At 41.1% G+C, this 15,695-nt stretch overlaps 1 protein-coding gene across 2 annotated transcripts in view; it reads right to left on the bottom strand.

The window, feature by feature from the left end:
* The window catches only part of CSTF3 (cleavage stimulation factor subunit 3), a 79,437-nt gene that overhangs the window by 9,348 nt on the left and 54,394 nt on the right, over positions 1-15,695 (bottom strand). The window contains exons 4-12 of one of the 2 annotated variants that reach the window (XM_029060309.2): positions 10,542-10,574; positions 10,128-10,225; positions 4,428-4,494; positions 4,311-4,345; positions 4,097-4,223; positions 3,126-3,203; positions 2,341-2,503; positions 2,031-2,140; positions 1,000-1,116 (exon numbers count right to left, since the gene is read on the bottom strand). In XM_029060309.2, the coding sequence (XP_028916142.1) occupies positions 1,000-1,116; positions 2,031-2,140; positions 2,341-2,503; positions 3,126-3,203; positions 4,097-4,223; positions 4,311-4,345; positions 4,428-4,494; positions 10,128-10,225; positions 10,542-10,574 (828 nt within the window). Of the gene's footprint in view, positions 1-999; positions 1,117-2,030; positions 2,141-2,340; positions 2,504-3,125; positions 3,204-4,096; positions 4,224-4,310; positions 4,346-4,427; positions 4,495-4,830; positions 4,939-10,127; positions 10,226-10,541; positions 10,575-15,695 lie in introns of those variants that run through there. The other variant, XM_029060310.2, reaches the window with a different exon arrangement.

Here is a 15,695-nt window from a genome sequence, read left to right as displayed (position 1 = left end):
AATACAAAACAAAGAAGTGACATGATGCTTGTTTAAAATACGAGACACATAAAAATTCCAAGAGCAGGGATTGTCTATCTACTCTACTGTATTCTCCCATGCATTTAGTACAGAGCTCTCCCTGCAGAAAACACTCAATAAATGCTATTCATAATTGCAGTATTTATCGAGTAGTCAAAACACATAAATGAATGTACAACTGAATAAGCATACCTAAAAACATGCTGACAACGGGTATAACTAAGTCTGTAAGTGTAAGAGCTGGGTGCTGACAACTCATCAGGAAAGGCTCGTTGGAAGAGGTAGAATTTTAGGAGGCCTTTGATCGTGGAGAGAGTTGTGGTCCGTCAGACTTGGGAGTGAGGAGGAAGGGTGTTCCCGTTGCGAGTGAAGGGATGGAAGGGAGTGTCAAGAGGAAAGTACAGGTAGATGGTCAATTTGGGAGGAACAAAGAGAACAAGTTGGGTAATAGTAGGAAAAGAGCAGATAACTAAGAGGGTACATCAACTCTGTTTGATACAGAGGATCACAGGAAGCCAGAAGAGGGATGTGCTCCAGGTGATACTTCAAATAGATGAATCGAATGGCTGAGCCCAGGTTCCAAAATGGAGGAGGAAACCCTAACCTGCCTCTGACAAGAGCATTACCTCCAGGATCTCGGCCTTCGAGTCAGGCAAGAACAAGGGATGGTGGGGCAAAATAAAGCAGAAGCCACGTCACCCCGGTGACGAGGGCGAGCAAAATGGTAGTCCACTCAGGAGAGGACAATAGGAACTCTTTTACTTAATGCAAATAAATTATGTCTTACAGGGTCCCTTGGCCTCTCCTCTGTTCTGAATCTCAGGGAAGGGGAGAGGGGAGACTGAGGAAAGCTTAATGCTTAACACACCATACTTTCTGGTCTTTCAAATGCACCACTGACTGATCATGACCCTGAGAGGCCTGGGGAGTACTGCTGGTTTCTCATAACCTTCTGAATTGACAGACACTTCCACTCACCTCTTCATAGTCTGCATATGCAAAATATAGAAGCATATTTTTCTTCAGTAAAGTGCTGATGGCTCTTTCGTATATATTAGCAGCTTCATCACTAAACAATTTAGCATTATTCATGTCCTGTTGGGAGAAAAACACAACTTCAATTACTGCAGTACTTGACAGTGGAGAAATGAAATTTTCTCCATTTTGTTCACAACATTTCATTATATTTCTAAGGAGGGTCAGATCAAAAAGGGGGAGTAAAAAATGCGGAAGAAAATCCTCTCTGAATCTTTTGATAGCAACCATATATAGAAATGAGACTTCATTCATACTTCTTCCTTATAGGGGAGGAGGGGAGAGTGGAGAAAGCCTCCTTGCTATGTTTGGCTTCAGAGCAGCCAAGGCGGAGGTCTGAGTCCTTCCTGGCAAGGAGCAGGATGGGGCCAGTAAGTGGCCATATGGTCTCCGGACCACCAGGGCCCACTTTGGGGAGCAGGTGGCCATTTTACTGGCAGCTACCTGAGACTATACTGCTGCATAGCTTGGCAGGCTGATTCACTAGTTCATTATTAGTATCCTCGTGATGATTATTACTGAATTTCTGAAACACATTCTATGTGCTCAGCACTGGGGGTAGATAAAGATCATCAGATGGGGCACAGTCGTCTATTCAGAGAAGCAATGTGCCTAGTGAACAGAGTATGGGCCTGGGAGTCAGAAAAACCTGAGTTCTAATCCTGACTCTGCCACTTGTGAAGTGACTCGCCCGAGGTCCCTCAGGAGACTTCTCCATTCCAGTGTCTGTAAAATGGGGATTGAGACTGGGAGTCCTATGTGGGACATGGACTGTGTCCAACCCGATTATCTTGTATCTACCCCACCACTTAGTACAGTGCTTCACATACTAAGCACTTAACAAATACCATAACTCAAGAGGTCCAAACTCCTACTTGGCCAATCCTGCCCCCAGTTGCAATAGAAAAATCTGTAAGTAGGGTGGGAAAAGAGTATAATGTTGTGGCCAAAATGATAAGAGAGAACCTACTTACCCCCTTTTCAGCTAGCAGCTTACTGGACTGCTCAAGATACTGTGCTGCTTCGTACCAAATATCCGGGTGATGGCCCAGGACCAGTAAGCACTGTTCATAAGCAAACATCACTGGGGGGGGAAAGAAAGTGTTCCAAAAACAAATGTTATTGTATCTGCAAGACCCTAACTGCAGCTATTTCAATCTAATGAATGATGTATGCCATTTTCTTTAACACATTTTTGAGCTCTGGAGAAGAAGCAAACAATTCCACCCTCAGATTGTCTATCTTCAAGAGATTGCTGCATTTATAGGAGGTTGATTGCGTTACCTCTTTTTGTTATGAGAGTTTGGTCTTCAGTTCGGAGGGGATTGCTCTTCTCCCACTGAATGTATTTCTTCCACATGTCTACTTGCTGAGCCTCCTGGGGAGTATTTTGTGGGGGGACTGAGGGAGCATTTCGGTCCAGACCTTTCATTACAGTTTCATATTCCTGGGAAATAAACAGTCAACAATTTTTGATGAAGGCATGAATGGCCTAAAGGTTCTCAAGAAATACCTGAAATGGAGTCTTATCAGGAAATACTTCAAGCAGAATGCCCAGGGGGCTCCTTTATATATCAGATTTTTGCCTAAAAGCTATTCGTGCTTGAAAATTTCAAGTGGGGTTGGTGGTTTTGCTAGAGCTTTAGCCCCCACCCCCAATTCCCTCCGTTTTGAATGTGGGATGAGAAGCCGTGCTTAAGGTGCTGAGGCAGGCCCTGAGAAGCACGCTATTCTAAGTAGGTGGAAACTACTGCATATCTTGGTGGCAACTAAAAGATTTAGAAGGACCCAGGGCTATCAACAAGCAACTTTCAAATTAGTGCTTTAGCTGATGATATGCTCAGGAGAAACCATTCGGGTCCCAACAGTTGATTTACCCTCTAGACTTTTCTCTAATGACTTGGGGGCAGACCATAAATATTTCATTCACTGAATAATGTCTGTCCGGATCCTCGAGTTCATTGCCTTTATTGACAAGGATCAAAAAGTACTTATTATAATGGCATCTCACTGCTAACACCGTACTCACTACTTCCCACTAAACCAAATGAATAGATGAAATTGCTTACCTTAGCGACACGTCTCGCATTCATGTAATCCCTACTGCGATCTTCAATCATTTTTTTAGCTAAATGAATATTAATGCCCTAGGGGGAGAAAAATCGATGCTATTTTACTATTACACATTTAAAATACTAAAGTTTAATTTATCATCATAAAAGGCATCATCTGCTGTGCTCAGAACACTCTATTCGTACTTAGGGAACATAAAACAGAAGTGCTTGTAGTCCCTGCTTCCAATCTAATGGGGGTGATTTAGCAAACACAAATGGCCAAATAAACAAGAAAATAGATATCAAATGAATTTGGTGTACTTAATAACAATGATATTTGTTAAGCACTTATTATGTGTCAGGCACTGTACTACGCACTGGATACAAAACCAAACACTTTCAAAGGCGATATATAACTGAATACTGTCACCTAATTCCGCTAGTCAGCCAGCACATTGTACTGTGCTGCATAGAGAGTGTTTGGCACATAGTAAGCACTTAAATACCATCATCATTATTTAAAAGAGGAAACAGAAACGCAAATAGCTTTTGGCTGGATTGACAAAATGTGGTGACAATGGGACATTAAGCTTCATTTCAAGTTGAGGCCTACAAGCTTTTGGAAGTCCAACCTCTTATGTGGCTGAGAAACTTGGATTCACTGAAGGAAATACACCCAGCTTCTTGAGCAACTTCACCAGCATCCCTTGTAAACCAGAGTCGACAGCAAATGGCAGGACAAAATTACCAACAGGGACTTAGAACACACTTAGCTCCCCAGCATCGAAGTCATATTCATAGGAACATAGTTTCACTGGCCATGGTGTGAGAGGAAAATGGTCCTCTTCAGATCCAGCCAGAAGTTTGGAAATTTGAAATTCGACATTATGTCCTCTCGGTACTATTATTAGCTTGAAAAAGGTCCTGGATGGCACTAATATCAGGTATTATGATTATTCCCCACATCAGAAAATGGTCTTATTTACCTCTTCATACTTATTATAATCCCTCCAGAGTTGTTCAATATTGATCATTGGGTTAACACAACCTCGCTGATAAACCCGGCGGACTGCTGTTATTCTCTGGTTTTCTGCATAAGATCCAACGGCTTCCCTACAAAAGATGAGAAATGCAAACAATTATGATACCATGCTAAAAATCAATAGTTTAAATTTGAAATTAAATTCTGAAAATACTCACACGCCTTTTAAGAAATTGATGTAATCCACCCAGATCTAAGAAAAGAGAATCAGTAAATTCCTTTGCACATTTTTCATCCACTTATGAATATCATGACAACTTTATAACAACACATACCTGATAAGACATAATTTCCATGCCAATTTTATCCAAAGCAAAGTCATATGCCTGTGCCATTTTTTCTCTGAAACACACCAAAGGAATAACTATTGGAAAAGTCATCAACAATGAAACAAGAACAACAGGTCAGTGCTGGTGGTTCTATAGAGGCAACTCACATCTCACATGAGACTCAGAGCGGCTGTTGAGAAAGTCAGGGCAATGGGCCTCTCAAACCCACTGGGCCAAAGAACCATTCTTACAAGCACTCCACAGCTAGCGGGAACCAAAAGGCTGGACCGGGTAGGAATGCCTGTTTCCTCAGAGTGGACTTTTGATCTGGGTCTACCCTGACCTTCCTGAGAAAATTCATGGAGATTTCAATGAGCGTGGGGAAGGCAGATGCAAGAAGTACTATCACCTCATTTAGCAGGTAGGTCAGTCAGTCAATCACATGAATGGAGAATATCAAACTTCAGCATCACCATCACTGAGGGTCTACTGTGCAAAGAACCCTCACTACACTAGGCACTGTGGAGAAATGCAGAAGAATAATAATTCATTCATTCAATCATATTTATTGAGTGCTTACTGTGTGCAGAGCACTGTACTAAGAGGTTGGGAAAGTACATTATAACAATAAACAGTGACATTCCCTGCCACAACTTCAAGGAGGCTACGTTTTACTGGGCAGGCAAGCCAAACTGAAAACACTCTAAAATGGACAACTGGATAAAATACGAAATTACTAAGGCTATGTAAGATTACAAAGAACAGAAATACATAAGGCAAAATCAGACTGAGCGTAAAGGTCTTAATCTGCCTTTGCTCTGACTTGAAAGTTTAGATGTCTTCATTCTTAGACTGTAAGCAAACCCCAGGTGAGGCAGGGACTATGTCCAATCTGATTATTTTGTATCTACCAAGCGCTTAGATATAGTGCTCGGTACATAGCAAATGCTTAAGAAATATCACGATTATGATTATTATTACATACATATGACTTTCAGAGTCGAGGGTTGAGTCCGTGAGGTGACCGGGATCAGAGAGTTAATGTGAGAAGAAGGGGAATGATCTGAATTAGAAGAGACAAAACCCTTCACTCTAGGAGAGAAATGGTGGGCAAAATGGCCTAGAGGTCAGAGCTGGGTGAAGGGGATGCAATGCAAAGTTCTTGTGTCATGGTGAATGCGTCTAGAAACTCTGTTATACTTTGCCAAGCACGGGGCGGAACACTCAGTAAATACTATTTCATTTGGCACTTGAGCGAGAGTTATAAGAAATTTCTGCCCACAAGGCACTTACAGCCTAACAGGGTAAGGAGTATATGTTAATGAGAGAGTGTTTACAGAAAAATCAACTGATGCAAAGTCTTGGACCTCATATGAAAAGAGTGGTCAAGGGAAGTCTACAGCCGGCTTCAAGGGAGGGAGATGATGTGAGTGAGATCTGAGGAAAAATAATTACAGCTCTGAATAAAATGGAAGCCATTACAATAACTCTAGTGTAAAGTTAGAATGTAAGCTAGTTTAGGACAGGGATCATAGCTACCAACTCCACGGTATTCACTCTCCCAAGTGTTTAGCACAGTGCTCAGGACAAAATAAGCACTCCATACATATCATTGGTTGACTGACCGATAGGTGATCTGGAATCTAATTATAGGAGTGAAGAGGACTGAGCAGATCTATGAAATAGTACCGAGGAAGGATCAACAAGATTTAATGAGAGAATCCAGGATGATTCCAGAGTTATGAACATGATAAACAGAGAAGAAGCAGCGTGGCTCAGTGGAAAGAGCCTGGGCTTTGGAGTCAGGGGTCATGGGTTCGACTCCCGGCTCTGCCACTTGTCAGCTGTGTGACTGTGGGCAAGTCACTTCACTTCTCTGGGCCTCAGTTACCTCATCTGTCAAATGGGGATTAACTGTTGAGCCTCACGTGGGACAACCTGCTTACCCTGTATCCACTCCAGCGCTTAGAACAGTGCTCTGCACTAGTAAGCGCTTAACGAATACCAACATTATTAGAAGAGACTGGAAATGATGAGTTTGGGAAAAGTTAGGAAAAGGATGAGCTCTGAATATGCTAATTTGAACAAGTGTTTAGTTTTAAAGCAGATCTGGTGGGAAAGAATCTTTGCTTCAACAACTTGTTGAGAAGAGAGTAAAGTTACTTGCAGCTTGATAAAAAGAAAATTCTGGATACAGCACATAATTCATCCAAGGAATAAAGCCTTTATCTATCTGCCTTGGGGCCCTTGAAATAGAACTCAGGATAGTGTAGTGATTGCTCGATCTCGAAGGTATGTTAAGCAACAGGAAGAGGAAGGTGCAGCTCTGCTAGTCCGGTGAAAGTCTTGGACCACGTTGCAACTTCAACAGTTTTGTGCTCTTAGCACAGTGGGGCAAAAATCTTTAGACCCCCGGCACCACTACCCGATAGAGTCATTTGAGTTTTATAGAACTATAAAGTCAACTTGAGTGAAAAGGATCTCGGCCTGCCTATATGTTAACTTAAAAGTTTAGATGTCTTCTTACTTGGGCCGTAAACCCATGTGAGGTAAGGATTGGGTCTGATCAGATAATCTTGTATCTACTGGGAAGCAGCGTGGCTCAGTGGAAAGAGCCTGGGCTTTGGAGTCAGAGGTCATGAGTTCGACTCCCGGCTCTGCCACTTGTCAGTTGTGTGACCGGGCAAGTCACTTCACTTCTCTGTGCCTCGGTTACCTCATCTGTAAAATGGGGATTAACTGTGAGCCTCACGTGGGAGAACCTGATTAACCTGTATCTACCCCAGTGCTTAGAACAGTGCTCTGCACATAGTAAGCGCTTAACATATACCAACATTATTATTATTATTACTCCAGCACTTACAGTGCTTGGCACATAGTAATGCTTAATAACTATCACATATTAACTATTACTAATATCATTATTATAATTTCATTGGTTAGCTTCCTATGGTACCACTGCCTCCTGCCCCAGTTTCTCTGTAACTCTATGTGAAATTGGATTTCTAGGACTTTCTGCTATTTTTAAAGGTGAACCACAGAAGAGATGGCAGAAGAAGGGAGCAGGGGATGGGCTGAAGGGGGAAGGGGCATGATCATTTCTCTATAAATGATTTTTTGCAGTTTCTTGGCATCCATGTCACAGAGTGCTGTCAGCAGAAATCCAGGCAGAGGCCACCTCAACCACTGGTATCACTGCCTTCTCCGCCATTCAGCAATACTGTGTCCAATCCAATTTGCTTGTATTCATTCATTCATTCAATAGTATTTATTGAGCGCTTACTATGTGCAGAGCACTGTACTAAGCGCTTGGAATGTACAAATTGGTAACAGATAGGGACAGTCTCTGCCCTTTGACAGGCTTACAGGCTAATCGGGGGAGACAGACAGACCAGAACAATGGCAATAAATAGAATCGAGGGGAAGAACATCTCATTAAAACAATAGCAAATAAATAGAATCAGGGTGATGTAAATCTCATTAACAAAATAAATAGGGTATTGAAGATATATACAGTTGAGCGGACGAGTACAGTGCTGAGGGGGTGGGATGGGAGAGGGAGAGCAGGAGAGGGAAAGGAGGAAGAAGAGGGTTTAGCTGCGGAGAGGTGGGGGGGGGGTAGAGGGAGCAGAGGGAAAAAGGGGAGAGCTCAGTCTGGGAAGGTCTCTTGGAGGAGGTGAGCTTTAAGTAGGGTTTTGAAGAGGGGAAGAGAATGAGTTCGGCAGAGGTGAGGAGGGAGGGCATTCCAGGACCGTGGGAGGACGAGGCCCAGGGGTCGACAGCAGAATAGGCAAGAATGGGGGACGGTGAGGAGGTGGGCGGCAGAGGAGCGGAGCGTGCGGGGTGGGAAGTAGAAAGAGAGAAGGGAGGAGAGGTAGGATGGGGCAAGGTGATGGAGAGCCTCGAAGCCTAGAGTGAGGAGTTTTTGTTTGGAGCGGAGGTTGATAGGCAACCACTGGAGGTTTTTAAGAAGGGGAGTGACAGGCCCAGAGCGTTTCCACAGGAAGATGAGCCGGGCAGTGGAGTGAAGAATAGACTGGAGTGGGGCGAGAGAGGAGGAAGGGAGATCAGAGAGAAGGCTGACACAGTAATCTAGCCGGGATATTACTAGAGCCCGTAGCAGTGAAGGTAGCCGTTCGGGTGGAGAGGAAAGAGCGGATCTTGGCGATATTATAAAGGTGAGACCGGCAGGTCTTGGTAACGGATCGGATGTGTGGGGTGAACGAGAGAGCCGAGTCAAAGATGACACCGAGGTTGCGGGCCTGAGAGACGGGAAGGATGGTCGTACCATCCACGGTGATAGGCAAGTCAGGGAGAGGACCGGGTTTGGGAGGGAAGATGAGAAGCTCAGGTATCCACCCCAGTGCTTAGTACAGTGCCTGGCACCTAGTATGCACTTAACTAATACCATAGTTATTATTATTTTTCCTCTCCTTCTGGGCTCATAGGCCCCTTGCCCCCACCAACTGTTTCAGAGCTTTACCTTCTGAAATGCTCAGTGCCCCCATCTCCCCTCTATCTTGCCCAGTAGGTGTGTAGACAAAATTGAAACCATCAATTCTCTTACATCCCTTATCTTTCATGAGAAATTAACCCACTTGCTTTCAAAATCTACCCTTCCCCTACACCTCTGACCCCACTTTGTTTCACTTTATAAAAACATTTATAATCACTCTTCGTTCATCCCTGTCATCTTCAACTGCTCACTCTCCGATAGCTTCTTTTTGTCTGCTTTCAAGCATGCCCACACATCTCTCTCCTATCCTGGAAAAACCTTCTCTGGATTCCACTGCACCATCCAGTTATCACTTCATCTCCCTCCTTCTCGTATCTTCTCTCTCTCTCTCATATGGAAAAACACTCCCTGCTACCAATCTCTGGAATGCTTCTGAAATCTCACGTCCTCTAAGAAGTGTGCCTTGATTAACTTCTCATCTCCTCCAATTGACACCAGCATTTTCATGCCATTTAAGCACTCACACACCCCTGTGGCTCATACGTACCCATTTAATAATAATAATAATGTTGGTATTTGTTAAGCGCTTACTATGTGCCGAGCACTGTTCTAAGCGCTGGGGTAGACACAGGGGAATCAGGTTGTCCCACGTGGGGCTCACAGTCTTAATCCCCATTTTACAGATGAGGGAACTGAGGCACCGAGAAGTTAAGTGACTTGCCCAAAGTCACACAGCTGGCAAGTGGCAGAGCCGGGGTTTGAACCCATGACCTCTGACTCCAAAGCCCGTGCTCTTTCCAGTGAGCCACGCTGCTTCTCTATTCTATATCTCATTTCTATATCTTATTACTGCCTCCTATCAGTTATACATTTTAGTGCCTATGTCCCTGGCTGGACTCCATGCTGCTTGAAGGCAGGGATGTCAACAGTTCAGTTATACTCTCCCAGGTGGATAAAGCACAGGCCTTGGGAGTCTGGAGGAACTGGGTACTAATCCCGGCTCTGCTGCTTGGTCTGCTGTGTGACCTTGGACAAGTCACTTCACTTCTCTGTGCCTCAGTTACCTCATCTGTAAAATGGGGGTAAAGATTGTGAGCCTAATCATCTTGTATCTACCGAAGCGCTTAGAACAGTGCCTGGCACATGGTAAGCGCTTTACAAATACCTTAAAAAAGTAGCTGGTCAATAAAAATTCCTAGTAATTGAAGGGAGAACTGTAAAATGTTATTTACAAGCCTAGCTGAACTTACTTGTAACTGGGTAGTTTTCCCTTGGTTTCTCGAACATATGAAAGATAACATTTCCACAGATCAATGTGTAAAACTTTCATGAGACATCTCTGAAATAACTGTCAACAGAGGGAGAACATGATATTAGGAATCTGTATTAAATGTGGAATTTTGCTCCTGTATTTTAACTGTGAAATGAAACTTACTTAAGATTCAATTTCAAAAAATAACTATTCTTCTCGTGATTTTAATCTTCTCTGAAACAAGGGCAAATAAGACACATTGTTTTTAAATCCCCACCTGCTTTTAATCCCTAATACTGCAGAGTGAAAATTACAGCAATCCAATCCACGTTAGGATTTCTGGCCAATAAAACAGAATTGTGATTAATTAAGCCATAATACAAAGTTGACAGTTTAATTTGAGAGAACTCACCTTTTCAACCTTGTCATAATTTTTAGCTTTAATCTGTAGAAGAACAAAAAGAGTAAAGGTATAAAAGCTGTTCATATTCAAACATCTGCACAATACCACCATTATACTTTTTCTCCACTCCGCCCTCCACGGTCTACAGATTTTTATTGTGCTCTTTCAATGTTACTGATCCCCCAAAATACCCAGATAATGGGAGACCCCCAACGAGAACCTTGTAAACCTGATTTACTTAGTCATCACTCTAACACTAAAGGACTTCAAGCCATTAATATGACTGTAAAATTGACAGAAAATAAGCATGTGACTCAATCTAAGAATTGAAAGGAGAACTCTAAGGAGACAGCTAGGAAGTCTTGGGCACATACCGAGGCAGCATTCATTTAAGGCTTGTTCTCATTCCAGCTAAGTAGAGAACCAAGAAGAGAGAGAAGTTTCTGACAAAGTGAACTAGTAAACTAGTAATAGATATCCTAAAGAGGACTCACAAACTTTATGTACCCTAGAGCCACCAGATCTTTTCTGCTTCAAAATCCCTGAACCATCTCTTAAATGATCTTCAGATTATTAGGAACTGATTGATTTCACTGGCTTTTAATTTTAAAAAGGATACTTATGGTATCTTAGGCAGCAGTATTTTTCCCAGTATCCCTGTTCCTACGGTGGCAAGCATTATTTACAGAAGGAGCAACTAAAGACGCAGAGTCAAAAATCTTCTAACAGGTGGCCTTGCTGTCGGGATTCCATGTACAGTTTCCACCTCCTGGGCTCTCATCATCAGAACACCAGCTTCCCCTTGAGGGGCTGATGCCCTGTGCAGTTCTGACTAGTTCTTATGAATGAATGAATGAATACAACAATCAATAATGTTTATTGAGAGCTTACTGTGTGCAGAGCACTGTACTAAGTGCTTGGGAGGGTTCAATATAACATTCCTTATCTACGATGAGTTTACAGCCTAGAGGAGAAATGAACTGAAAACTGGCCTGCTGGCTAAACCTGCCTATTTCCAACCAGTTTTTCTGTCCATTTACTATGAAAATATATTTTACAGTGCCAGGAAATGACAGATTTAGTCATTTCTATTTGGTTTAGGAGCTTTTTGTTTATTCTTACCCTGTCAGCTAGTTCTGTCACCCAGTTATTAACTAACAGGATATGTCCCATCTATCAACATCCTTTAGTGGTCTTTAGCCATACCTTAGTTTACAAATATACTTTGAAGACATACTTAAAAAAGCACAAATGTTCTAAGTACCTCTTGAATTTCTATTTGAAATGATACTTAGTCTACTGGGCCACTGCAGGGCATTATACAGTTAGAACTTTTGAGGAGAAAAGTTAGGGATGTTGGATGGTACATCCTTTGTATTAGGTTCGAGATCAAGGGGAGCATCTATTTCTTGATTCCTCTAAGCATTCTGACACTGTTGGAGGAAGAAAACTGCAGTGGTTGAAGCAAGGGTCTGACCAAGTAATGGCATTTCTCATGCTTTTATTACGCTCTTATTTTTACCATATATGATAATGCACATTTATTACAACACAAAATCAAAGTGAAGTAATTTTGAGGGTGATGAGAAAGACTTTACTATTTTTAATTTACTTTCTAGAATGTGAAGGAAATGAAGTATTTTAAAACTGCATCATTTATTCTTGTTCTAGAAATTCCCAAGACAGCAAGAAAAGGGAACATTTTAACTTATGTCACAGAAATCCCAGAAATATTCAAGTTTAGTATCTTGCTGAAAAAAAAACAAACGAAAAAAACCCAAACTTTTATTCTTAGAAGTAGTACTAACAGTAGCATTTACTGAACACTCAGTGGGCACAGTACATAATCCTAAGCATATGGGAAGCTACATAATCCTAAACATATGGGAAGTAAAAAACAAGGCAACTGACACATTCCCTGCCAACAAGGGGTTTACATTCCTAACAGCAATCTGAGTATTAATGCTTCTAATTTACTCAGTGTTTGTATTCTGGGAAGGGTCACGGGCAAAGGTGCATATTTTCTCCCAGAAGTAGAAAGTGACCAAGTGGAAAGAGCACGGGGGAGAGTCAGGAGGATCAGATTCCAAGCCCAATCTGCCCCTGATGCGTTGGAAGCCCTTGGGCAAGTCACTTAACCACTCTGTATCCCAGTTACCACATCTGTAAAAGAGGAATAAGATTCCTGCTCTCCTTACTCCTCAGGCTGTGAGTGCCTTTGGGGTCAGGGAACGGTATCCGATCTGATTGTCATATCTTCCCGAGGACTTAGCACAGTGCTGGACACATAGTAAGTGCTTCTTAAACATCAAAACAAAATTAAAAAGTGAAAGTTTCAAGGAACGGTAACCAAAGTGTGGTCATGGTGCACCTGAAGGCCCTGACTTTGACTGACCAACAATAATGAGTTCCATTTTTCCATTTTCAAAGAGTATGTAAGTTCAGGTTCTTGGGGCTGTATGGACCAAAAGAAGCAGTAAATCCACAATGTGCATATGAACTGCATATGCTTACCATACCTGCGACACAACTCTTCCCCAAAATAGAAACTTACCAGCCTATTAAAATATAAAATTATCAAGTTCAATACTTGGTAGCCTTTCAATAATTAAAAAATTGTTACTCAAAAGGAACACGATATATTTTTTAATCTATCCTTTCTTACAATCCATCTTCTATTACAGCTTTAGTGCTTAGTTGAAAAATGCCACTACTTCATTATAAAGCAGGTTGAAGTAGGGTTTTATCAGTTTGATTAATTTTGTAATATGAAAGTTAATAAGTGCTTGTTGTCTTTTCTCAAAAATCATAAATCTTTAATTTGGAGGAGACAGGGAAGAGGAAAAAAAAAGGACAATCTACTTTTTCTGAATTTCAATCAGGGTCTCATTTAGAGAGCTTTGTTTATCGGTCCTGGATGATAACAATGAAAACAGATTGGATATTTTAAGATTTTTAAGCTTTTCACAAGCAACTATAAATCCCCTAAAAAAATATTTGTTTTAAATGTCTGTGACAGAGGCTGACTCTACACTAACAATCCCCCAAATCATTCAGACCTAGAAATACATTTTGGTTTCAACTGTATGGGTCATTAAGCCTAGAAAACATTTACAACCAAAATACTGGATGAACCAAACTATGTTATGGAGATCTGTCAACAAGGTACACTGAAAAACATACACAAACCAGATGTTTTGATATGCCAATAGGGATATATAGGGATGTTTAAAATACGTCAATTTTTAGAGTTATAGAGGTTGGTGTAGAATTTTTTTTAAAAAGGAAGAAACTGTATTTTTAATATGTGGTTTTATGCTTTCACATCACATTATTTTTAGGTAATGAAGGAAGGGAATTATTTATACAGTAATTGAATGCATGGTTGATCCCTGTATTCACAAGCTATTTCTTGTACAAAGACTTTGGGTAAATGCTGATACAAAGTTCCATGAAACTAACATTTTAATTACAAAAGAAATGGGTAAGTATTGACGGCTAAAACAAACATTTAGAGTTGTTTCCCAAAGAATTTAGTGTCTTGTCAAATCCAATATTACCTTGAAAATAATTTTTAAAGCTTACATGTGTCTTCCAAATTCTGAGATTGAGGTGAGCATTGATAAGACAAATCAAAAGTAATAATTGTGGTTCTTATTAAGTGGTACTCTGTGTCAAGCACTGTACTAAGCGCTGGGGTAATCACAAATTAAGCACAAGATAATCAGATCCCATATGGGATCACAGTCTAAGTAGGAGGGAGAAGAGCTACTGAAACCCCATTTCGCTGACACAGGAACTGAGGCACAGAGAAGTTAAGTCACTTGCTGGAGGTGGGATTAGAACTCAGGTCCTCTGACTCCCAGGCCTACACTCTTTCCATTAGGCCATGTAACTTCTGTATGCAGACTTTGAGGCTTGGCAGAAATTCTTAAAAGGTTATGAAAACTGGTACCTATAATGTTTTTTTTGAAAACATTATACCATGTGCTCATACTTGTAAAGAAAACTTCTTTAAACAAGACTTTAAGATACAGATGGTGCAGCTGATGCAAATACATTCTAATGATCAAAATACAGGACTACCATTTGATTACTACAGTGTAGTTGCAGTTTAAAACATTTCACTTAATAACAGAATTTTCCCTTAGACTAAGCACTTAGTACAGTGTCCTGCACACAGAAAGTGCTCTATATCATTGACTGACTGATTGACCATGGGTCAATGGCCAAGTGGAAAGGGCACAGGTCTAGGGATCAGAGGAGCTGGGTACTAATCTCGGGTCTGCCTCTCGTCTGCTGTTTTCCTGGGCAAGTCATTTTACTTCTTTGTGCCTCAGTTTTCTCACCTGTAAAATGGGGATTAAATACTTATTCTCCCTTTTACTTAGAATGTGAGCACCATGTGGGGCAGAAACTGTGCACCATCTACATACACTGCATCTATCCTGCTGCTTAATACACTGCTTGCTACAGAGTTAAGACAAGTACCACAATTACTATTGTTGTTATTAAATTACCTAACCAAATCCAGCCTGACTACACAATTATATTGAGTATTCCTTGTTCAATATATTTTTCCTATAGATTTCACTATACCTTTTATTAGAGCACTTAAAATACCTTGCAAAATTTTGTAAATACAATAAATTACCTGCATTAACTGATGTATAGATACATGAGTTAAGTAATTAATTAAGAAGTCCAAACTGAATTTTTTGGCCTGAATAATCTAGTTGTTTCCAGACTCGTGGGACAGTTGTCAATTCTCCACTTGGCTTTATGCTGTGTAGACCTGACTTGTATCACCTATTTGATGTGACTGGGTTTGTTTGAACTAGGTAAATTATATTTTCCTGTGCCCTTTGTTTTGATTAAAGGAAAGGATGAACAATTGCACACAAGGATGATCTGAAACGTTTATGGGTTTCTGTTTTTGAAATGCTTTCCCTTTAGGTATGATGGCAATCCATTAACTTGTTTGGTTATACCTGCCTTTAAAGTCAACAGGTTATTCTCAAATAAATGGCAGCCCAAAGCATGATGCAATTTCTCATTATCTGCAATAGCAAAATGCTTAGACTGAATTTTTCAAGCAACTTTCTAGTAAATTTGATAGATGTAGATACTCAATTTAGATGATTCAAGTGGGAAATAGGTTTT

The sequence above is a fragment of the Ornithorhynchus anatinus genome, chromosome 3 (genome assembly GCF_004115215.2).
Source record: "Ornithorhynchus anatinus isolate Pmale09 chromosome 3, mOrnAna1.pri.v4, whole genome shotgun sequence".
In the NCBI taxonomy this organism is placed as follows: domain Eukaryota; kingdom Metazoa; phylum Chordata; class Mammalia; order Monotremata; family Ornithorhynchidae; genus Ornithorhynchus; species Ornithorhynchus anatinus.
This window is presented reverse-complemented; position numbering and strand designations above follow the sequence as displayed.